At 45.8% G+C, this 23281-nt stretch overlaps 1 protein-coding gene across 1 annotated transcript in view; it reads right to left on the bottom strand.

Moving 5' to 3' along the window:
- LOC119181654 (uncharacterized) overlaps positions 1 to 22940 on the bottom strand; it is a 35374-nt gene extending 12434 nt beyond the window's left edge. Inside the window, exons 1-16 of the mRNA XM_075875746.1 lie at positions 22821 to 22940; positions 20341 to 20471; positions 17166 to 17239; positions 16886 to 17009; positions 16370 to 16431; positions 15486 to 15624; positions 14191 to 14457; positions 11698 to 11771; positions 11425 to 11551; positions 10884 to 10945; positions 10195 to 10333; positions 9142 to 9215; positions 8875 to 8998; positions 6446 to 6516; positions 6179 to 6305; positions 5638 to 5699 (exon numbers count right to left, since the gene is read on the bottom strand). Coding sequence (XP_075731861.1) covers positions 5638 to 5699; positions 6179 to 6305; positions 6446 to 6516; positions 8875 to 8998; positions 9142 to 9215; positions 10195 to 10333; positions 10884 to 10945; positions 11425 to 11551; positions 11698 to 11771; positions 14191 to 14457; positions 15486 to 15624; positions 16370 to 16431; positions 16886 to 17009; positions 17166 to 17239; positions 20341 to 20471 — 1657 coding nt within the window. The 5' untranslated portion in view covers positions 22821 to 22940. The remainder of the gene's footprint in view (positions 1 to 5637; positions 5700 to 6178; positions 6306 to 6445; positions 6517 to 8874; positions 8999 to 9141; positions 9216 to 10194; positions 10334 to 10883; positions 10946 to 11424; positions 11552 to 11697; positions 11772 to 14190; positions 14458 to 15485; positions 15625 to 16369; positions 16432 to 16885; positions 17010 to 17165; positions 17240 to 20340; positions 20472 to 22820) is intronic.
- Positions 22941 to 23281: the final 341 nt, after the last annotated feature.

Genomic DNA, 23281 nt, shown 5'->3' on the forward strand with positions numbered 1-23281 from the left:
CTGACATCACAATTTTTCTCAACTGTTCCAAATGGCCAACAGCACGCAAGCTGTCGGGAGTGTTCAGGCAAGCATCCTCTAATATTGGAAGCGCCTCCGAGACTTCCCGTGAGGTGCGATGAGGTCACGACTGTATCTCCTCGCATGATTCTTCGTCGGAATCGTGGTCTTCATGGGCGCCCGTGACATCATTACTAATCTCTTGATCGGTCAGGAGACCACTCGTGGCGACACCATGATCAATCGCGATGTAGTCCTGAAAGGTCACATCTGTGGGAAGGACAGCATCGAAAGTCGGGCAGTCATCGTCGGTGGACTCTGCTGACACCTCCTCGATGCCATCGTCAGCTACTGCTGCATGCTCGGGCCTCACAAAACCGCTGTGCGGAAAACATTTGGCGATGACTTGCGGCGGAGTGTTTTTCCACACGTGGGCGATGGTGTGCACTGCGCCGAGTAAGTCCACTTGATATACAACTTTCCAGCTTCTGAGCATAGGATCATTCGCTCTAGCGGTACTTCGACTTCACGTAGTGAATGATACCCTGGTCCATCGGCTGAAGAGCAGACGTAGTGTTGGGCAGCAAAAAAACTTATTTGATGCTCTTCAGTTCGACTGTACAGTTATGGGCACTGCCGTTGTCAACAACCATAATTATCTTGCGGTCCTTCGACGTGAAGTGCCGGTCCAACTGCTGCAGCCAGCCGCGAAAAATGTCCGATGTCATCTATGCCTTCCTGTTCGCTGTGTACTCGACAGGAAGGCTTTTGACGTTCTTAAGGGGTGAGGCTACCATCGGATACCAACTTTTTTGTTTATTGAGATATCTTAATGAAATTGTCAGGATAGACTTATAGCAAAAGCATTAGAAGAACTACAAAATTTCATCAAGTTATGTTCACTGGTTTTCAAGTTACAACAGAATATCAGGGTAGTGCACATGGTTCTCTTATTCCAGGCCTGGAGAACTTTCAAAAGGTGCTGGAACTGTGAAATTAACTATGATGATTCCCAGATTGATACTCCAGGGGGTAACAGAGCCCTTTTTTTTTAATTTCCTTGCTGAAAAGTTTTAGCAGACCATCAAACTTTGTGTTCGTGATTAGGATATTATCAATCAAATTTTGAATAAATATAATAAATAACACACACAATATATTGAAAAAATTGGCTTGTCACCCCCTCAGAAATTTATTCATGTACATAATAAAAAAAGACTTATGGAAATCCAATGAGTGGTTCCAGAGATATGGCTGGAATAAGCAGCCTCACTAGCCAAAAAAGTCATTTTGAGAAAACGACGTTTGAAAGTTTTGAGCACATAGGCAGTTCTAAAATGAACCTGCAGCATAACTGGAGGTGTCCTTTGGCACTCTCTTTCTTTGCCGCCTTTTCATCTTCTCTAGGGATCGCTTCTTAGCCTTTTTCAAGCGCAGAGAATCTTTCTCGGCTGCCCGTTGAATGGCCAGGTGGCCAGGTGTTAGCCCCACTGATGAAGCTAGCTTTTGGGTGGCCCTGTAGCAGCCAGCATTGTATCTTAGCACTGCATCATGCAGTGCTGTCTCCACAGCAATCAGTGACGCATGCTGCTCTTTGGGCATGAGGGACCACAGCACAGAGTGAAAGGACTCGGATGCATTCTGCGTCTTTGCTCCCAGGCAGCGTTGCAGAAGAGAAGCCTGTGAGAGCCTCTCATAAATGGGTAGAAGTGCATCTGCAACATAGCGTGGCAGCTTGTACGAATGCTTCGGAGGTGGAACACCGGTAATCTTGCTGGCATTGTGACGACACCAGGAGTCTGCACCCTCTGGGCACAAGTCGTGGTGCGGCTCCTCATCCGTCGACGTCACATGGTGGTACGATGCCATCACTGCCCGCCGCATTGCAGCCACATCATCGGAATTGTTCCGTAGGGCCCAGCCATAATAATCTGTCAACTTGTCGATGAGGGCCTTTGTCAGCCTGCCCTTCCCTCCCAAAGCCTTGTCACTTTTCTGCACAAGGTTGCGAAGTGCAGTCCCCATCCTCTTCTGAACGTGGTTCAGGCATTCCTCTTTTGAAATGGGGACCAGTCCATAAACATTTTCTTGTACAAGGGCAGAGAAGGTGGCACTATCTCCATCAGACACGAGCGTTGTGTAACGGAGGTTGTGCTTCGACAGTGAGCGTGAAAAGAGGATGATAGCTGCCTCAACCTCCATTCTCCCTGATTTAGAGTCGGTGTTTTTCTGGCACACATGATTCTCCAGCCAGCATGCATAGTCTGCGTCTCCAGTTGCCCTACTTGACAACCAAGGCACTGATTAGACAGAACAACGGCGTCCAAGATAAGGCCCGTATGGTATTCGATAATTGCCCCGACTCCAATATGGGATGTGTGCCCACGCTTGTGCCATGTTCCATCATAACAAACTGTTATATCCCTGGTGAAATATTGATTCATTTCTTTGTAAGTGGCTTTTACAGCAGAAGCAGATTCTGCATAGAAATTTTCTATGCATTGTGTCTGCGGTTCCCTGAATTTCTTCAGATGCTTCTGAAAGGTCTTGTGATGGAGGCCACGATGGGACACGTTCATCGCTGCCCAAAAGTCCTTGAGAGCTGTTTGTCCCTTGCCTATTTGTTTTGTTGCCATAATGGCTCTTACATTCACATCAAAGGCCTTTGTGTCATCCTGACGAGATGAACTCCATGAGCTTGAAACTACTCCACAATGCAAGCATACTAGCTCAAGCTTTGCAGCAAGTCCAAGTTGGGTGCCTCCTCGTACCTTCATCCCAATCGCGGTGCATCGGTGGCACGGGGTCCGAGATAGCAGGTCGTCTAGGGCATCCATTTGCACAAGGAAAAATTTTTCGTCTTCACTTGTAGCGGTGGCAGCTTCATGATCGCGCTCCATTGCCTGAAATTTCCGCTCCGTCGCTGGCATAGCGCCAAGTTCTCTTTGCACAGCAGCGCGTTGTTGATTCGCCGCCTCTTTCTCCTCGCACGTCAGGAAACTTGTTCGCAAATGCACAGTTGATGACGCGATCGCACTCGAGGCCGATGAAAGAGAAGATGCGGAAGCCACTGTCGATGAGCACGAGACACCAGGCGCACTTGTAACGACAAATTCTTGCACCGGCGGAGCAGGAGTCCCGTTGCTAGGCGCGTCGATGCGACCACTCTCTTGCGTAGATGAAGCAGAAGCTGCCCCACAGGTACCGTCGGCGCGATCACCGTCGGCGCACGTGCGAGCGAAGAGCCTCGTCGCGCGGACAAGCTTCATAGCTCGCTTCCTTGCACCGAACGATTGTAGCGTCTTCTTTTTCGTTGGGCGCATCGTGAGCGAACACAACAACGGTCTCGTATAGACGGTTGAAAATCGTTTCGAAGACAGTTGAAACGTGGAGAGTATGCGAACGGCTGCAACGATACACGGAAGCGAGCGAAACACAAAGACGCCGGACGGAGGAGCAGCAGACGAGCGGCCGCATCGGCCGCATTATGCGCAAGAGCGCTACGTCATCGCGCGCAGCAGCCAATGGCAGTCGCGGGCTCCCCCGCGTCCTTGGGAAGCGCGCGCTTCGCCCAATCCCAGCTGCGCGCCTCAACCGCGGGAAACTTGAAAGCTCTCGCGAGCCCTCCAATCATGAGCGGCTTGCTCTTCTCCTGCGCTGCCGCCGGCGACGCAGGTGGCGGGGAAAGAAAGAGCAAGAATTCACAAACAAAACAACACCAAAATGGCGGCGCTCCGTCGAGCGGTCGAGAAACTGCAATCACGCCAAGTTGGGGTATTTTGAGCGCTCGCGCGTCGCTCGAGGGCCGCCGCGGCATGTTCTAAACTTTATTTCAAATGGTTTCGCGACGAATTAGACGTTGATATTTACAGAAAAGGTAGTTTATGACACATACTGCCCGAATATGTGGTTTGCCGAAAATCGACTTTTTCGCGATTTTTCGGTTTTCAAAGGCCGCATCCCCCCTTAAAACAACGTGGCTTAAGCGCCTTCCCGACAACAAGTAGTGGCAAGCGCTCCGTGCCAGTCATATTGGCGGCAGGAAGCACAGTTATCCTTTGCTTGCACTTCTTGCCACCAATGCACGCGTCCCCTTTGAAAGTCACCGTCTTGTCGGGCAGAGCTCTGAAAAATAGAGCAGTTTCATCTGCATTGAACACGTCACGTGGTTCATATGCGGCGATGTGCTCCAGCAGCTTCACATTTCTCCACTCGGTGGTCACGCTTTCGTCAACACTGGCCTTTTCGCCTTTCACACTCCTGAAGACAAGTTCGTGTCTCTCTCGAAACCTCGCAAACCACCCTTCTGACGCTTTGAACGATTCAATGTTCATTATCGCAGCGTACTTCTCACCTTGCACCATGATGAGAGGTCCGCTCAAAGGCAGATGCGTGTTGCGACAGTCAGTAATCCCCCAGAGCAAAGCTTCTTCGAGCTGGGGATGAGCTGCGGTTCACAACTGCTTTCTAGAGGCATGAAACTTCTCGCTTTCGAAGGCTTGTCGAATCTGTTTTTCATTTTTCACGTACGTTCCCAACGTGCTCCGCTTCACGTTGTATGGTCATAACCTGCTGTCGCGATTCGCCGTTCTTCAGTGCTTCCCAAATTTCCACTTTAGTCGCCAAGTTCTTCGCATCGTAGTTCTGCCGCTTTTTTCGGCGTTGCCATCACTGTAGCGCACGATGGTGGTGGCATGCAAATACGGTCACAATGGAAGAAAAAGAGAACTCCGCAAGAAGAGATGGTTTCGACACGACAACACAAGGGAAAATGGTGTCGGAGGCACTGAGTGGAGAAGAAAGAAGACGCCGACGTTCGGTGACGCTGCGATCGCCCCCACTAGTTGATGATTATGGCGATGCCACTCAGATTTCGGTTTCACTCCAGTGGTGCCAGCGCTGCTTTATCACACTTTTGTGTAGCAGCAGCCATCAGCATTTGTCCGAATTATGCGGTGCGGAGCCGAATTTCGACGAAATAACGAAGGTTTGGTCCCATAGATTAACATGCACTTTGGCCGGGACCAATAGAGCCGTCCGAATTATCCGAATTAACGGGTGTCGAATTAACGAGCTTTTACTGTACATGTTTTCAAAATAACATGATACATGTTTTCAATGTGTTACTGAAGCCTTTTGCTTGCAAATGTTTGACATGCTGACACTGGCTCAAATCACTCTAGAATATTCATTCATGTACCACTTCAAGCTCTGACAACACAAGATCATTTTCATAAACCAATGTCTTTGATCACAGCCAGCATTAAAGGGAAACTTTAACTCTCAATTAGCCAATTAAAAAACACGAATTTCTCGATATTTTGAAAAGTACTTGTTGAAGAGAAAAATTAATCGCATATTTCAAGTCAGCATGTCAAAATGCATGAAGCATGCAAGTTTGATCAAAATTTGCCCATAAATAAACAGTTTTTTTCAAGTGGGGTGTCCCCCTTAAAGCAACAATGGACCGCATGAGTTTATAACGAGCCGTAGTATACAATTAGATTTACCCCAGGAAAACGATAATTTGTGACACTAATTCAATCTGCGCTGTACAAAAGGCTTCCAATAGGATGCATGGGGAAGAGCATTTCTTTGTTACTGTTCCGGTTAAAGACATTTTCACACAACACATACCATGGCATGAAGGCGTGCAGGCGGTTGGGCTGTGTAGGGCGTACGAAGAGTTTTCAGGAACTCTGCAGGCATGCAAAGCGCAATTATTAGATGTGTAGTATCAAGGTCAATTCAAGTAGGATCATACAAATGGTTTTATGGATGCAACACTTTTTAGAAGAGGAAATTATGACGCGACTGATATGCTAATACAGTCATTTACTGACACATGCGGCATGCATACTGATAAGTTTGGCCAGAATAGCGTCACTGAAGAATGTGAAGCGAAAATTGAAAATACGCCACAGTCCGAGAGCTGGAACAAAGCACCTGTCATTCCTACAGACAATGGTGTCAAGCTGGTGTGGTATTTATAGAGGCAGCATACTAGCATGGCGACAATATTATATTAACTGTAAAAAGAACCACGCACTATAATGTTACAGCGACATCACAGCCTCTACTACGACGACAATTTCATGAATGGAAGAATAGCTGATACTTATGCTTCAACACAGTCCAACCTTTGCGGCTTTTGCAATCTCATGAACGTTCGACTAACCCTGCATCATTGTCCTGAGTGCTCGCTGGTTCATCCATGATCATGCAGCTCCTACTGGGTATGCCTTCAAATGCCTGGCTGCTGTCGACAGAATGTTGCAAGCCAGGGCTTCTTTCTTTGTTCATGTCTGTGTGCGAATAAATACAGATGGTTGTTTGGCACTCAACGGAAATGTCTCAGTTTTTTTTCAATAACTAGTCAGGCACATTCAAAGTGGCGGGCATAGACACTCTTTACCATAACGGCTGAACTGCCTTGCATACCCACCGCAGATGGTAGGTGCTTCATTGTCCAAGTCGGAGACGTGACTTCGGTCATCTTCAGTGCTGCCAGGACTCCTACAGACACGCAAGCGTACAATTTTTTGTCAGTAAAGCTCCAGCAGTACGTGCAAGCGAAACACTTTTGTGAAAAAAAGAAAAAATTTTCGAAGGTATCGTATTTACTCGATTCTACCGCGCCCTCAATTGTGACGCGCACTTGAATGCCACGACGAAAAAAAAAAGTAAGACATCGATTGCAACACGCACCCATTTTTCTCGCTGGCCCGCACGATCACACCACTCGAAAAAACTACTCCTTTCGGGAGCGTCTTTCATTTAAATATGAAGTACGGGGGAAGCTTGTGCCCCTCTGACGTGTAACAGAGCATTGCCGTCACTAGTTTTACCGTGAACCAATGTCAGCATGCGAACTTGCTTTGCCCCCTCCTTCTCGACGGTTGTGGTGCCAGGCATGTCGAAGTAAAGAGGCGTCTGATCGGCATTGCCGATTTGCCTAAGCAGGTAGCCTTTGTTGTGCCGCGCAAGTTTTTTTGGACGAACCTCTGAAAACTGTGAAGCTTTTCATTGTACTCCTCCAAAAAACTTTTTGCATATGCCCGTTCGCCTTCGGAGGGAAAAGCCTTTTCTCTTCATAAAGTTAGTTAGCCAGCACTTGCTGCTCGCTTTAAACTGGCTCCGCATTAGACCTTTTTCTAAGGCTAATTGCATACCCCGCACTTGGAGCAGTTCTGTCGTCACGGGCCGCTGTGCCGCTCGCTGCTCAAGCACATACTCGCCGAGCAGCTCTTCAATTTGCGGAAAACCGACCCTGCTGTGGTCCACTGAAGCACTTGCGTGAAGCTTTGCTGTCGACAATCTTCTGCTTTTGTTTCCGCCAGTCCAGCGCGCACGTTTCGGGAACTCCGAACGACCGCGATGCGGCCCGATTTCCGTCCGTTTGTGCACATGCGATCACTTTCCTTTTAAAAGCGCCAACGTGGTGCACTCGAGTTTTTGGAGTCAACCCTTCCATGGCGTCGATGCTAATGCAGACTGACTGGTGGTTCGTGAGGAAAAGAACGAGGGCACCTAATTTCTGTCTGCCTACAGGCGACACGGCGCAGTGCCTTTGCTAATTCATTACAAGATGACGAACTCCTCAGCACACGTACGAAGTGCCGCACATGGGAAACACATAGGCAGAAATGGCCAACGCGCCATGCCGACGCACGTAGGGGGCGGCCATTTTGCATACGCCGATGGCAATAGAATGACCGTATTCATTTTTTTTTTTCGTATTCGATTCTAACGCGCATGCGATTTATGAACTCGCTTAACCGGAAAAAAGGTGCGCGTTAGATTCGAGTAATTACGGTAAGCTTACAGGAGCTGGGTTTTAAGGGCTGGTCCTTGATTTATACTGACAACAAAGAAACCTAAGAAATATTTATCTGAACGGGAATATTGCAGACGAGAAACCTCCGTCAAAACTGATAAGTGCAGGCTACTGGAAAAATTGAAAAAAATAACGAGCTCTTACAAAAGCACATGCTCTGGCGACACCTTGTGGCAGCTGTGGCACAAGGACTATGCAGTAAAACCTCATTATAACGAAGTGGGACATAAAGAACTATTGGATATAATGATGCAGTAATTCCCCTTGAAATTTCCATAGATGCAAACGTATATAAAACCGCGTTATAACGAAGCGAAAATTTCTACACAATGGTTATAACAAACCATTCCTTGTTTACAATGAGCATTCACTGATCTTTTTGGTATACGTCGATTGTCAATATCTTATAACGTGCAACGATTTAACTCGCATTACGGCCGCGGTAATTCAAAACTCGTGCCTTGGGCTTCCCAGGAGCCGCTTGCCAACACGCGTGTAGGAACACCACTAGAACTAATGGACTCGCCCGCGCAGCAACTTGCGCAAGCATGCGCGTCAGCCGGCCTCCCCTCTCTTGTAGAACTTGTTGACCTACCCGCCCATCTGACCTTCTTCTCGCCTTCAGCAGGCTCCGTTCTGGGATGGCAGAGATTAAGGCTTTGTTCATTGTCATTTGGTACGAAAGAGCAGCACCACCTGACTTATGGGGCATGCATAGTTATAAGTTTGGCCAGATTAACGGTCACAGGACAATGTGAAGTGAAAATTGAAAGAACGCCACAGTCCGAGTGCTGGAACAAATGCCAGTCATTCCTACAGGCAGTGGTGTGAAGCTAGTGTGGTATTTTTAAGGATAGCATGCTAGCATGGTGTCAATATTATAGTAACTGTAGAAAGAACCAGTTGGTATCACGTCACAAGCGATATCACAGCTTCTATTTCGAAGATAGTTTCATGAATGGAAGAATAGGTGATACTTATGCTTCAGCACAGTACAGCCTTTGTGGCCTGTGCAATCTCTCGAACCATAGACTAACCCTGCATCATTGCCCAGATCACCCACTGCTTCGTCCATAGTCATGCGGCTACCACTGGGCTCGGCATCGAAGGCCTGGCTGCTGTCGACACGATGTTGCAAGGCAGGACTTCCGTTCTTGCTGTCTGTGTGCAAACAAATACAGGTCGTTCGGCACTGAAATGAAACGTTTCAGTTTTTCTACTTCTTTTTCAAAAACTGGTCAGGCGCATTCTAAGCTAATAGGCATTCTTTACCATATAGCAGCTGAACTACTTCGCATACGTACCAAAAATGACAGGGGCTTCGTTTTCCGGATCGCACAAATTGTCATTTCTGTCATCACCAGTGCTGCCAGGACTCCTACAGACACGCAAATGTACCACTATTATCGGTCAGTAAAGCTCCAGTAAAACGTGCAAATGAAACACTTTTGTGAAATAAGATAGAAAACAAAATTTGTAGCCAAAATAAATAGACAACAATATCGAAATAAACAGACAACAAAATAGACAACAGTACCTCGGTTTCAAAGGCTAGTCTGATTTATACTGACAGCAAAGAAACCGAAGAAATATTAGTCTGAACAGGAATATTTGAGACGAGAAACCTCTGTCAGATTCGATGTGTGCAGACCACTGGAAAACGTGAAAAAATAGCAAGCTCTTACAAAGGCACATGCACTGGCGACGCTTTGTGGCAGCTGCGGCACAAGGCCTACAACAAGGACAGCAGAAACAACAGGTTCCCGAACCAGCAGAAAATGTGGCATTTTCTATGTCAAGTGCCACATTCTGCTACCACTGTTAGGTGTTCCGTGGTTGCTCTGACATTAAGTAGACATTGCAAGTAGCGTAGCTTTCAATCATCAGTGTTTCCTGCTTCATGGCAAGGAGATAACTCAAACAGATGGGACAGCTCCCAACTTCCAATTCATACCAACATGCCCAAACAACCAATCATTTTAGCTTCACTGTATTTCTAATGAGCATTTACCATCATTTACACTTTTTTAGAGGTTGTGATGACATTACGTTATGTTAATTTAAACAAAGTTAAGAAGTGTATAAGGTCTGACAACTGCTGAAAATTGCGTATCACAAATATGAATACGCGCTCTCTATGTAAGCGATTGCCAATGCAGTCAACCGGAACACGAGATAGTTGCTAAAACAAATGTCGTATGCTGAGAACAGTAGTGAATTAATTGTATTATATACGCTGAATCTTTCCTCGTGAGGAGGTGTTCTTTCATTTTGAGCATAATTCAGCCACTGACATTGTTCCATGCAAACTCTGCGAGCAGGTCATTCGAGCAGAGTTCTTCAAAAATTGCACTCACGTTGCGTTGTTTACGAAAGTAGGTGAAACTTTCTCCATTACAGCGTGACTTGTGCTCGAAACTGCGTCACCAGCTCGCAGTGTTGTGAGCACCGGAAGTGACATGCAGCTACTGTTTTGTTCTTCCTGGGCTGTGCATTCTGAAATAGCAGGCGTTAATTGGGCGTTATTGGACAATAATGCTCGATGCTGGAGCATTCAGTGCTAAGAAAAAGTTTGAAGCCGAGTAACCCTCCTGCAATGATTTATCTGAAACATCGTGCTTTGTACCCCTAAACTTGGCATTAACTTGAAAGAGTAAAGTCATGTCAGTGAAGAGCTTTAGCACTACTTGCAGAAAAGCGAGCAATGTATAAATTCTTGGCACATTGACAAGGCCGAATGACCAAGCGATATATAAATCCTTGCCACGCTGACAAGGCAGAATGACGAGACTGACAACTAATCCTCGACAAAGATAGGTTTGCCGAAAGATAGGTCCGTCGGCAATTCTGATACCCCAATTACTGTTAAAACAACCATGCATCACACGAGGTTATAATGATCCATATTATGCAATTAGATCTGCTTCTAAAGAACAATAATCAATGACGCTAATTCAATCTGCACTGTAGAAAAGACTTCCAATGGGGTGCATGCGTAAGAGCATTTGTACCTTACTGTTCCAGTCAAAGGCATTTTCACACATACCATGGTATGAAGGAATGCATGCGGTCGGGCTCCGTAGGGCGTACGAAGCATTTTCAGGAATCCTGCAGGCAAGGGAAGGCCAATGATGAGATGTGTGGTATCAAAGCCAATTCAAGTAGGATATGCAAATGGTTTTATGGATGCTACACTTCTTAGAAGAGGAAATTATGACGCGACTGATACGCCAATACAGTCATTTTCTGACTTATGGGGCATGCATAGTGATATGTTTGGCCAGATTAACAGTCACAGGACAACATGAAGTGAAAATTGAAAGTACACCACAATCCGAATGCTGGAACAAAGCGCCAGTCATTCCTAAAGGCAGTGGTGTGAAACTGGTGTGGTATTTTAAGGGCAGCATGCTAGCATGGCATCAATATTATATTAAGCAGAGAAAGAACCATTCGGTATCACGTTACAAGCGACGTCACAGCCTCTATAAAAAAGACAATTTCATGAATGGAAGAATAGCTGATACTTATGCTTCAACACAGTACAGTCTTTGTGGTCTTTGCAATCTCATGGACGTTCAACTAACCCTGCATCATTGCCCATAGTGCTCGCTGGTTCATCCTTGGTCGTGCAGCTCTCACTGTGCTTCGCTTCAAAGGCCTGGCTGCTGTCGACAGGATGTTGAAAGCCAGTGCTTCCTTTTTTGTCCATATCTGTGTGCAAATAAATACAGATGGTTGTTCGGCACTGAACAGAAATGTGTTTTTTTCAAAAATCTGGTTATGCGCATTCAAAGTGACGTGCAAAGACATTCAAAGTGACTCTCTACGATAGCAGCTGGAATACCTGGCATACGTACCGCAGATAGTAAGGGCTTCATTGTCTGGGTCGCACTCGTTGTGACTTCGGTCATCCTCAGTGCTGCCAGGACTCCTACAGACACGTAAGCGCACTACTATTATCGGTCAGTAAAGCTATGGCAAAAACGTGCAAATGAAACACTTTTGCAAAAAAAATAAGTTGACCAAATTTTCGAAGTTAAGCTAACAGGAGCTGGGTTTTAAGGGCTAGACTGATTTATACTGACAACAAAGAAACCCAAGAAATATTTATCTGAACGCAAATATTTGAGACGACAAGCCTCCATCAAAACTGACGTGTGCGCGACTGGAAAATTCCGGTGCATGCACGGAGGTGCATGCAATGGCGGCGCTTTGTGACAGCTGCGGCACAAGGCCTATAACAGACAGCACAAACGACAGGTTCCTGTACTAACATAGCATGTGGCAATTTGTATGTCCAGCGCCACATGCCGCTACCCCTATTATGTGCTCCGTGGTCGCCCTGACATTACGTAGTCATCGTAAGTAGTGTAGCCTCTAATCATCAGTGTTTATTGATTAGTAGCAGGAAGACAACTTAACCAGACGGGACAGTACCCGACTTCCAATTCATGCTTCATTTTTACTGGAGTGAAATATATATGCACGTGACATTGAAATGCACCTCAGTCATTTGAGAAATTGGGGATGGCTAAGGAAGTTCAATTAGCGAGCCAGCTAGTATCCGGAGGAAGGAATACCTTGCACAGGTGAGCTATCGGTTGCTACATCTCGCTGTGCATATTGCTGTAGGTATCGTTATGGTTGTGGACAGTCTTGCAACTCCACGGCCAGCAAGCGTTAGGCGGTGGCATTCAATCATCTTGAAGTTTGTGCGGCACTCAAGACACCAGTTTATTTCTTGTGAGGCACTGGTGGGCAAATTTAGTGAACAAGTGCCTTCAGAAGACCTTGGAAACCACGGTCAGTGCTAGTCACCGTTCATTCGACATTATCTGGTGTTGGCATTATGCAAAAAATTACAGCGCACGAAATCACTGGTCCCTGCAATTATAGTCATGTTTTGCATGTAGCAAAGGAAGAGTTAAGATAATCACCATTGGAATGCATGCTACGTGGCACCAGGCAGCGTTCAAAAGTAGTGCACCACATCGTCGCCATGGTTACAAGTGACGCTGGCCAACATTACAGTAAAATCTCGGTAGATTAAACACCATTTTAACAAACTTTTCAGATTAACGAACTTTTTGAAATCCTACGCCGACTGCTCATAGTTTCAATGTAAAACTATTTCGCTACTACGTACTTCAGAACACGGAACTTTTCAGAATAACGAGCACTAATTTACTTCTGCATTATATTAACGCCTGAGTACTATGAACTCATGTTTTGAAATCCGTCACGGCCACCAGAGCGGTATCCAAGCAGACGGCACAGCGAATGAACGCCTTGCTTCTTAGAATAGGCCTGACAGTGTGAAGGAAAAAAAAAACTAAAGGACGACTTTCTTTTTATATAAACGCCGACGCTGCGGGTTTACAAGCACAGAAGCGACGGCAACACGAGAGGCCAAGGTCAGCGAGGCAGACGGCAGAGTGGGAGTTGGCGAGCAGGAAACATGAACGCGGAAAACCTGACACGGCGAGGAAGCAGAAAACGAAACACGAGGAATTTTTTTTTTTCAGTTCTTTCTTTTCTTCGGAAGAGACGATTACAACCTGGACGCTTCGGGCTTTCGTATTTTCGTCACTTCTACATGTCATCTAGGACGCCAAAAGGGTACAAGCAGGTATAGCTATTCTCTGAGGAGGCCTCTTCAGTCGTGTTCATCTTTTCGGTGATTACATATCGCAATTGCAAAGCACGTCAGCATTCACACTGCGGTGCTACTACAATGAGTTCATCTCTGCTTGCGACGAAGAAGCGGAAGAAGTTTTGGCTAAGGAGAAAGTGGAGAATGTGGATGAGGTGGAGGTCTTCGTGCTGCACGCATAAAAAAAAAACTCACTTTTTCAAAGAATTGTGCATTTTTTGGTGTTCACTTGTGCATTTGTTTTTTATCATGAAAAACGAGTTCAAGGAACCACCGTTGTAAAGGTAAGTCATTTTTGTCGGTGGAAAATAAGTACTTATGGCTAATTTTGGGGCTTTTGCTATAACGACCTTTCAAATTAGCAAACAAATTGCTGAGGTCCCCTGAAGTTCTTTATACTGAGATTTCACTGTACTAGGATTCTACGTGCTCAATACCCAATAAAGAAAGCGACGGAATGGCCGCAGCGTAGCTAGGTTGATGAATCAGTTCGCGCGTGCTGCAAATGTGGTGTTTGGCCTATACGTCCAGACTGGCGGTGAGTACTACATCGCAGCCTAAATTTCGTATACACTTTATAAAAAGTTCCCAAAACAAATCCTGTGCCTGGCTTCATAGAAGTGATTGCGCTAAGGCAGGCACACGATGAAAGGCAGGCCCATTTAGGTCGTAAAAACTCGTCAGAATACAGGCTCACCTGTTGCCAGGTCTGTCCCCAGTATGCGTGTGTTGATGCAGGATAAGCTGCTCTTGTTTCCCAATTTCTCTACTGGACGTTTGGTATTCGTAGGGCGTCTTGGCCTTATGCATTCGGCGGTGTCTCGTGAGGAAATTGAAGTACATGAAGGATTTGCAACACGTCTCACACTTGAAGTGGTCCCCCGAGGAGTCCTGTGAGCGATCATCGTCCCTGCCAAGAACCGAGTAATCCAGATGATTACTTTTGTTGTGTCCGGTAGCATTCCTACAAATCGCCAAACGAACGAATCTAAGCTCAGTACTGGCTACTCTTACGTTAAGAGAGCAGCACGTTTGTAGCAGTAAAAGCCTTGAGTAACTAATAAAATGTTCTACCAGAAAAGCGCTTTGGTTCACTGCATTGGAGAGAAACAGCTCAAAAGAAACACGAAGCGAAGGACACACACACCAGCGCTGACTTTCAACTTTGCTTTATTCATGAAACCACGCTATAGATACCTGCGCAGTTGAGACGAAAAGAAACAAAAATAACAGTCCACAATACTTGAAATGTCAAAATCACCCTCAAAAACATGCTCATTGCACATGCACTCAACTCGATAAAACCCAAACCTCATTTTCCAAGAGGACAAATAAAGGCCTTTTATCTCCAGGGACTCCTCTGTTAACGTGTCGGATAATTACAGTGTGTTTTTATCAGGTTGACTGCACACCCAATGAGCATGTTTTTTATGACGATGTTGATCTATTTTCAACAGTCATTCTTGTTTCTTTTATTTTCCATCAGAGAGGTATATAGTGGGTGCTTTCACAAATAAACTTTGTTGCCAGTCAGCGTTGTTATATGTGTCCTTTGCCTGCAGTTTCCCTCCAACAGGTCGTACCAACATGCCCAACAAACCAACTATTCTTCTAACTTCACTGTAATTCTGGTGAGCGTTAATTGTTATTTACACTTTTTCTCAGAGGTTGCTACGTCTTCACATCGTGTTAATTTGAACAAAACTAATAGGCTTATATGTTCCGACATCTACAGCTGAAAATTGTGAATCAGAAATACAAATAATCTGCTCACTTGTTAACGATTGCCACTGCAGTCAATCGGAACGGGAGATCATCGTTAATGCAAATGTCACATGATGAAAACAGGGGTGAATTTATCACATTTTACACAGAGAATCATTCCTCTCGTGCAGATGTCCTTTCATTTCTGGCATGACTCAGTCACAGACAACGTTCGTGGAAACTTGGCGAGCAGCTTTTTGAGCCCAACTTTTCAAAAGTTAAACTCACGATGCATTGTTTTCTGAAGTAGGTGAAACTTCCTCCATTGCAGCGTGACTTCTGCTTGAAACTGCATCACCGGCTTGAGGTGCTGTGAATGCCTGAAGTGACGCGCAGCTACTCTCTTGTCCTGCCAAGTATGTGCAATCTGAAATACCATGTGTTGATTGGCTGTTGTTGGACAACAATGCTCGATGCTGGAGCACTCAGTGATAAAAAAAAGTTTGAAGCCGAGTAATTCTCCTGCAATGTCTCATCTGAATCGTCGTGCTTTGTGCGCCTATTGATTGATATGTGGAGCTTAACGTCCCAAAACCACCATATGATTATGAGAGACGTCGTAGTGGAGGGCTCCGGAAATTTCGACCCCCTGGGGTTCTTTAACAAACACCCAAATCTGACCACACGGGCCTACATTTCCGCCTCCATCGGAAATGCAGCCGCCGCAGGCGGGATACGAACCCGCGACCTGCGGGTCAGCAGCCGAGTACCTTAGCCGCTAGACCACCGCGGCAGGGCTGCTTTGTGCGCCTAAACTTGGCATTAACACCTTCAAAGTGTAAAGTGATGTCAGTGAAGAGATTTAGCACAACTAGCAAAAGACTGAGCAATATATAAATCCTTGGCACGTTGACAAGGCAGAATGACGGGACTGACAACTCATCTTTGAAGATAGGTCCGCCTTAAACCTCTGCAAGTCTAATGGCCCAATTAGTCTTAAAGCAAGCATGTAATTAATGAGGTTGTCACGAGCCATATTATACAATTATATTTGCCCCTGGATAACGATTATGCTTGACGCTCGTTCAATCTGCGCTGTACAAAAGGCCTCCAAATATGTGCATGGGAAAGAGCACTTGTACTCTTGCAGCCAAAGGCATTTCAACACATACCCTGGTATGAAGACATGCTGGCGGTCAGGCTTTGTAGAGCGTACAAAGAGTTTTCAGGAACCCTGCAGGCATGCAAAGCGCAACGGTCAGATGTGTAGTATCAAGGTCGATTCAAGTCGAATTATGATTTTATGCATGCAACACTTTATTGAAACGGAATGACGCGACTGATACGGCACTACAGTCCTTTGCTCACTTATGTGGCATGCATAGTGATAAGTTTGGCCAGAATAATGTCGTCACACTACGATGTGATGTGGAAATCGCGAGTCCGAGAGTTGGAACAAAGTGCCAGTCATTCCTACAGGCAGTGGTGTCAAGCTGGTGTGGTATTTTTAAGGGTAGCATGCTACCATGATGTCAATATTAAGTGTAAAATGAACCAGTCGCTATCACGTTACAGTGACATCACAGCCTCTATTACGACAATTTCATGAATGGAAGAATAGCTGATACTTATGCTTCAACACAGTATGGCCTTTGTGGCCTTTGCGATCTCGTGAGCCTTCGACTAACCCTGCATCAATGTCCAGACTGCCCGCTGGTTCAGCCATGGTCATGCGGCTCTCACTGGGCTTGCCTTCAAATGCCTGGCTGCTGTCGGCAGGATGTTGCAAGGCAGGGCTTCCGTTCTTGCTGTCTGTGTGCGAACAAATACAGATGGTTGTTCGGCGCTGAACAGAAATGATCCAGTTTTTTTTTTTTTTTTTTTTTTCAGAAACTGGTCAGGCGAATTCTAAGTGACATGCATAGGCACTCTCTACCATATAGCAGCTGAACGACCTCAAATACGTACCGCAGATGACAAGGGCTTCGTTGTCCGGGTCGCACAAATTGTCACTTTTGTCATCCCCAGTGGTGCCAGGACTCCTACAGACATGCAAGCGTACTACTATTATCGGTCAGTAAAGCTCCAGTAAAACGTGCAAATGAAGCACGTATGTGAAATAAAGTAGACAAGATTTTTGAAGTCAAGTTTTGAAGTACCTCGGTTTCAAAAGCTAGTCCTTCATTTATACTGACAGCAACGAAACCGAAGAAATATTAATCTGAACGGGAATATTTGAGACAAGAAACCTCTGTCAGAACTGACGTGTGCAGGCCACTGAAAAACGTGAAAAAATAGCAAGCTCTTACAAAGACACATGCACTGGTGGCACCTTGTGGCAGCTGGGGCACAAAACCTATAACAAGGGCAGCACAAACGACTGGTTCAGTACCAACAGAGAATGCAGCAATTTCTATGTGCAGCGCCACATGCCACTAGACTGTTAGGCACTCAGTGGTTCTCCTGGAATTACATAGTCGTTGCAAGTAACATAGTTTTAAATCATCAGTGTTTCCTGCTTTGTGGCAGGGAGACAACTTGTGGGATGCCATGTCGAGAGAAGGATGCATCCCAGCATAAAAGAAATATTTATTAACTAGATAGATGCAGCGGTACAAGCATGCCAGCGCTGTGCTCAGAAGACTAGGTAAACAAAGAGAGCACTGAGCTTGGGTTATAATTTATAGCCAGCAGTGATGATGTAAGCCGCTGGCTAAACTGCGGTGGCACTGTCTTTTATCAGAAACGTGTTCCACCAAGTGGCCGTGTCACCCCGGGCTAATCAGCGACGAGACGGAAGCTGCGCAGGTAAGTACACAGTCGTAGCCACAAGTTCTAACAGTCTCCGACTTCCAATTCATACTTTCTTTTCAATGGACTGTAATCTGTATGCACGCTACGTTCTAGGGTATCTCAGTGATTTGAGAAATTGGGAATGAATAAAGAAGCGCAATTAGCGAGGCAGCTAGTATCGGGAGGAAGAAATACTTATGCATGAATGAACCATCAGCCGCCACATGCTGCTATAGACTTTATGCAAAATTGCTGCCATCTGTCGGCTGCGGCGTGCACACTGCTATTTTGAAGGCTCCACGCAGCACAGTACACACAGGTCCGCGTGCGTTTACGTAAGGTGTTTCAACGGGAGCCGTGTATTGGCTGACAATCGCAATGCCGGCATATTGCTGCGTCTCTTGCAGCACACAGAGAGGAACTCAGAATGCTGAAGGAAAAAAGATGTCACAAACTTTGTCCCTTGTTTTTTGTTTTTTTTTTCTTTCCAAGCTGATGGTATTTCCAGCATGAGCTCCAGCTACTGCTCCCGAAATATGTGTTTCTGTTCTCCTTTCTATGCAAGTAAGACATCTAATAGCAGTTTTATTTGTGTTCCCACAAATTGCTGCATGCCTAATCAAGGCAGTTTTTGCAATGTTCTCGCTAGCAGCTGTTTAGTAAGTGAGGACGGCTCGTGTGCTTTACGCAGAAGCCACCTCTACATAACTAGCTTTACCGCGATAAACTGCATGTGCCTGCATTTTGTTACATGTGTAGAGCACATCTAATGCTTGAAAAGTTTGCGCAGTCTTAAGCAAAATGGCTGCTTGTAACAATCCGGAAGAGAGAACGAAACAGCACGAAACAAAGACGCTTTAGCACTGTTGTTTCCTTCTTAGAATGAACCAATGACGCGCACTTACTTCTAATTCAGCGTGCACCATTACTCAAATGTAATAAACAAAACACATTCAATGAAATGTAAGCACATGCAATTAGCTGCGATGAAATTCGTTGCAGGAAGGTGTTTTTAGCATGAAACATATGAGTCGCTTTCACTTGGTAAATGGTTCCTAGCGAAAACATTGCAAAACCTGCCTTGCTTCAGAAGTGTGGCAATTTTGGGAACACGAATACAAAAGCTATTGCACGTCTTACTTACATAGAAAGAAGAATGCAAGCATGTATTTCGGGAGAAGTTGCTGAAGCTAATGCTGGAAACGCCATCAGCTTGGAAAAAAAAAAAACAAGGGACAAAGCTTACGACTTACCTTTTTTTTTTTTTTTGCTTCAGCATTCCGAGTTCCTCTCTGTGTGCTACAAGAGAAGCAGCAATATACGGCATTGCGATTATCAGCCAATACACGCCTCACGTATACCTCTATGTATACGTAAGGCGTTCTGCCCCTTGCGGAGCCTCTAACATGGCGGCTATTATGCACACAACGGCTGACAGATGGCAGCAATATTGAATAAGATCTATAGCATAGCCGTAGGTATCGCGACTATTGTGGGTAGTAGTCTTGCCACTCCACAGTTAGCAAGCGTAAGGCGGTGCCATTCGATCATCTTGAAGTTTGTGCACCGATCATAAAAGAAATAAAAGCCAGTTCAGTTTTTTTCTCGTGAGGCACTGGCAGCCAAAATTAGTGAACAAGTGCCCTCAAGAAGACCTTGGGAACTATAGTCAGTGCTAGCTGCCAGTCATCCGACATTATCTGTTGTTGGAATTATGCAAGTAATCACGGCTCACGAAATCGCTGGTCCTTGTAAACAATGTGATGTCTGTGTTGAGCGATCAGTTAAGATGATCTCCATTGCAATGCTGGCTAAGTGGCACCATGCAGCTTTCAAAACGAGTGTGCCACGTTCGTCGCCGTGGTTATGAGTGGTTCTGGCTAACATTACTGGGATTCTGCGCAAAAAATACCCAGTAAAACAATCGACGGAATAGCTTTTGCGGAGCTAGATTGATAGATCAGCACGTGCGTGCTGCAAATGTGGTGGGTTTGGTCCCCACGTCTACACCGGCGGTGAGTGCTACAATACAACGTAAATTTGGTAGAACTTTTATGAACAGTTCTAAAAAAAAATAACCCTGAGGCTAGCTTCACAGGAGTGATTGCGCAAAGGCAGGCGCACAAAATCTTGCGAGCGCTATAGCAAGGAACACTGCTGAAGCATTGATGAAACAAGCTGCCCATGTCGATCGCACGGAGGATGCAAGCGATAACATCACTATGCGTGCGATGCCTACCGTCGATTTCTCATCAACCGGAAAGGAAGCCCTGTCTGCCTTTTTCTGGAAGCATCACCATGAAAGGCAGGCCCATTTAAGCCGTAGAAACTCGTCAAAATATAGGCTCACCTGTAGCTGTCTGCCAAAGCAACTGAGGATTCTTCCAAGCCGGCAGCGCTTAGTATATTAGAGGCTGAGTCTTCATCCTTGCCCTTGCTGGGCACTGCAAGCTCCGAAACAGTGTCTGCGTTCTCTATCATCTGTGAAGGCCATGAAATAACCAAGTATCAATTAGCAAGCAGAGACATTGTTTCCCGGAGTTTTTCAAGCACACATTGCATGAAAGAAATATCGCATGCACAAAACAAGTTCAGCTCTGTCATGGTGCTAAAAAAAATATCAGGCTGCTCCGCTTGGTGGAAACAGATGAAACAGCAAAGCTCGCGGCGTGCAGTGGGCTTAAAGAAAGTGGGTTGAATGAAATGGAAGAAAGTGGGAATGAAGAAGGCAGGGGCCTGAACAGTAGTGAGCGTAGTGGGGAGTTGAGAAAGTAGTGAGCGTGAGTATTGAGGAGTGGTGGCACGAGTGGCACATATTCGCAGTGGGAGTGAACCACTGTCTGTGGGTGAACCCCAATACGATCTACAATTTATGATGGTCCTTGTACATGAAAGCCTCAACCAAGAACAGCTTGGCTATTAAAAACAAAACAGTGTAGGCTTACGCCACAGGAGTAAACGAAAAAGACACCTGATCAACACTCGACGCCAGCAAGGAACCCGAGCTTTGGTTTCACGTGCCACCGCCAAGCGCCGTGTTTATTTTCTTTCTTTCGCGATCATACACACTCTGTTTTTCGTGCCATCCAAACGAGGGCACTACAACAGCAAGACAGCAGCACCACAATTTAATGTCCATACGGCTTTACCTCTACCCACTCAACATCAATAACTGATATTTAATGTCTATGAAACATGGTAAGAAAATTATTAGAAGGTGGCTTATATGAGGGAAAGGAGGAAGTGATTATAAGAAACAGTGTAGTATATCAAACCGGGCACCCCTGTGGTTTACAACCCTAGATTGGGAAAAAAATGTTTAGGACGATAATAACTTCGTAAGGGTGCCATACAAGTCCTCATAATGAAGCATGTACTCCTGGGGCATTTTGCAGTGGAGTGCTTCTCATATCTTTAATGCTACTTCTAAATTCTGCCCCATATGAGCTAGTGTTTTGACGGCTAGCTTCTAATTAGCTTGTTTAAATCCAACTCCCCGCTTATTTTCGACTTCCTATGACAACTTCACTTTGATAGGCGTGCTAACGCAAATTGGCTGTCTGCACAGAAAGCCACAAGACAAAACGGCACATGCATCACGCATGCAGGAACTTATCGATGCGCAATTCTTTGTTGCTGATGTTGAAAATATAAATGTCCAAGCTTATTTTAATTGCCGTAATTGCTCTTGTAATGGTTATGATTTCAGAAGTTTGCTGAATGAGTGCCGCCACTTCTGCAAATAATTGTTCTTTGCTGTGGCTCATTAGGTAGCATCAAATTAGGCGAAACATTGAAACAGTTGCCCGTTCAATAGCTTATACAAAGCTTGGCTTGTGGCAAATGCTTCATCATGTCTATAGCATCATTCAGTGTAAAAAATAAACAACAAACAACTCGTCAATCCTGAGCGGTACATGCAGTGAACTCTCAGCGAGAGAGCAGTCTTTCTAGAGCCGATTGTAAACTCTCTTGTGGCTTCTATTACAAGTACACTTGCAAGCTCTCCACTATGGCATATATCAAAATTTTCAGGGGGCAAAGCTTCTCATGGCGTGGCTTGTGCGTTTGTACAGCCCAGGAGCCGAGTGACAAGAACAGAGTACTGCTCTCAAACAAGTCACAACACTTAATTGCCTGCGGCAACATGAAAAACACAGTACAGAGCCCATTCGCAAGTTCTGTTGACTGTCATGACCCCCCACCCTGGCCACCAGGACAATTTTTTCAAAGAGTAGCGACGCGACAGCGATGCTACAGAGGTATGTTCGCTTTTTTTCTTTGAGTCGTTTTCACGGCTCCCCCCCCCCCCCCCCCCAATGACCAAATTTAAAGGCTTCAAAGTAATCCTATGCGCTGCGTGCCGTAGTGTACAAACAGAGCATCGCGAAAAATCAACCTCCACGCCTTCCCAGGAGATGAAGTGAGGATAAAAAGAATGGATCATGAAGTTGAGATTCGGCAAAAAAAAAAAAAAAGTCGGCGGGTACGCAAACGAGGCTTATCCACGCCACGGGCGAAAAGTACAACACAAAGGGGGGCCGCGAGCACGTCTCCGTGGGCAAACTGGTTCGTGGTGACACGCCGTTAAGGGAAACGGGCCCTCGCGACTATGCCGCGCGCTCTCGCGATAACAGACAACAGGGGCCCGATCGCGCGGCGAGAGCTAGATCCCCTTGGGTTGGCTTCGAGAGGTACGGGTCGGCGTGGCAGGACCACGCACGAACACACCACACCGTTCTTCGGCATCGCGTTCTAAAGGGGCAACGAAAGGTAAACGTTCGGCGCGAGTGCAAGAAGCCGACGGACTGGAAAGAAATGCGCACTTACAATTCGTTGTCCCGTGTGATTCTCTGACTCCCGATGCTCGCGCACAGAACACCTACCAGTTTGCGCGCGAAAAATTTGGAGCCCGGAGGAGGAAATCTTGATGAATGGATGGATGGATAGTTAAATGCATGGATGGATGTGGCTGTACCCTTTGGATTAGGCGGTGGCTAGCGCTACCTAGCCGTAATACTTAGTGAACTAATCACTAGATTTACCTTTTTTTTTTCCTTTAAATAGTGAAATTGAGGATTCGTATTTTGCAGCGAAGGGTTTAACTTTCACTCGTGCCTTGACTTTAGCCACCAATCAGATAACCTTCTTCTAGTTAATTCTACCCGCTTAAAGTCTATTTTGCCCTCTCTGTCCCTAAACCCCAGTGCTTTGAAAAACTCTGCGCCATCATTCTGAACTATAGGGTGAAGCCCTTTATTGAACAATATAAAGTGTTCGGCAGTTTCTTC

Source organism: Rhipicephalus microplus, chromosome 10, assembly GCF_043290135.1.
Source record: "Rhipicephalus microplus isolate Deutch F79 chromosome 10, USDA_Rmic, whole genome shotgun sequence".
Taxonomy (NCBI): Eukaryota; Metazoa; Arthropoda; class Arachnida; order Ixodida; family Ixodidae; genus Rhipicephalus; species Rhipicephalus microplus.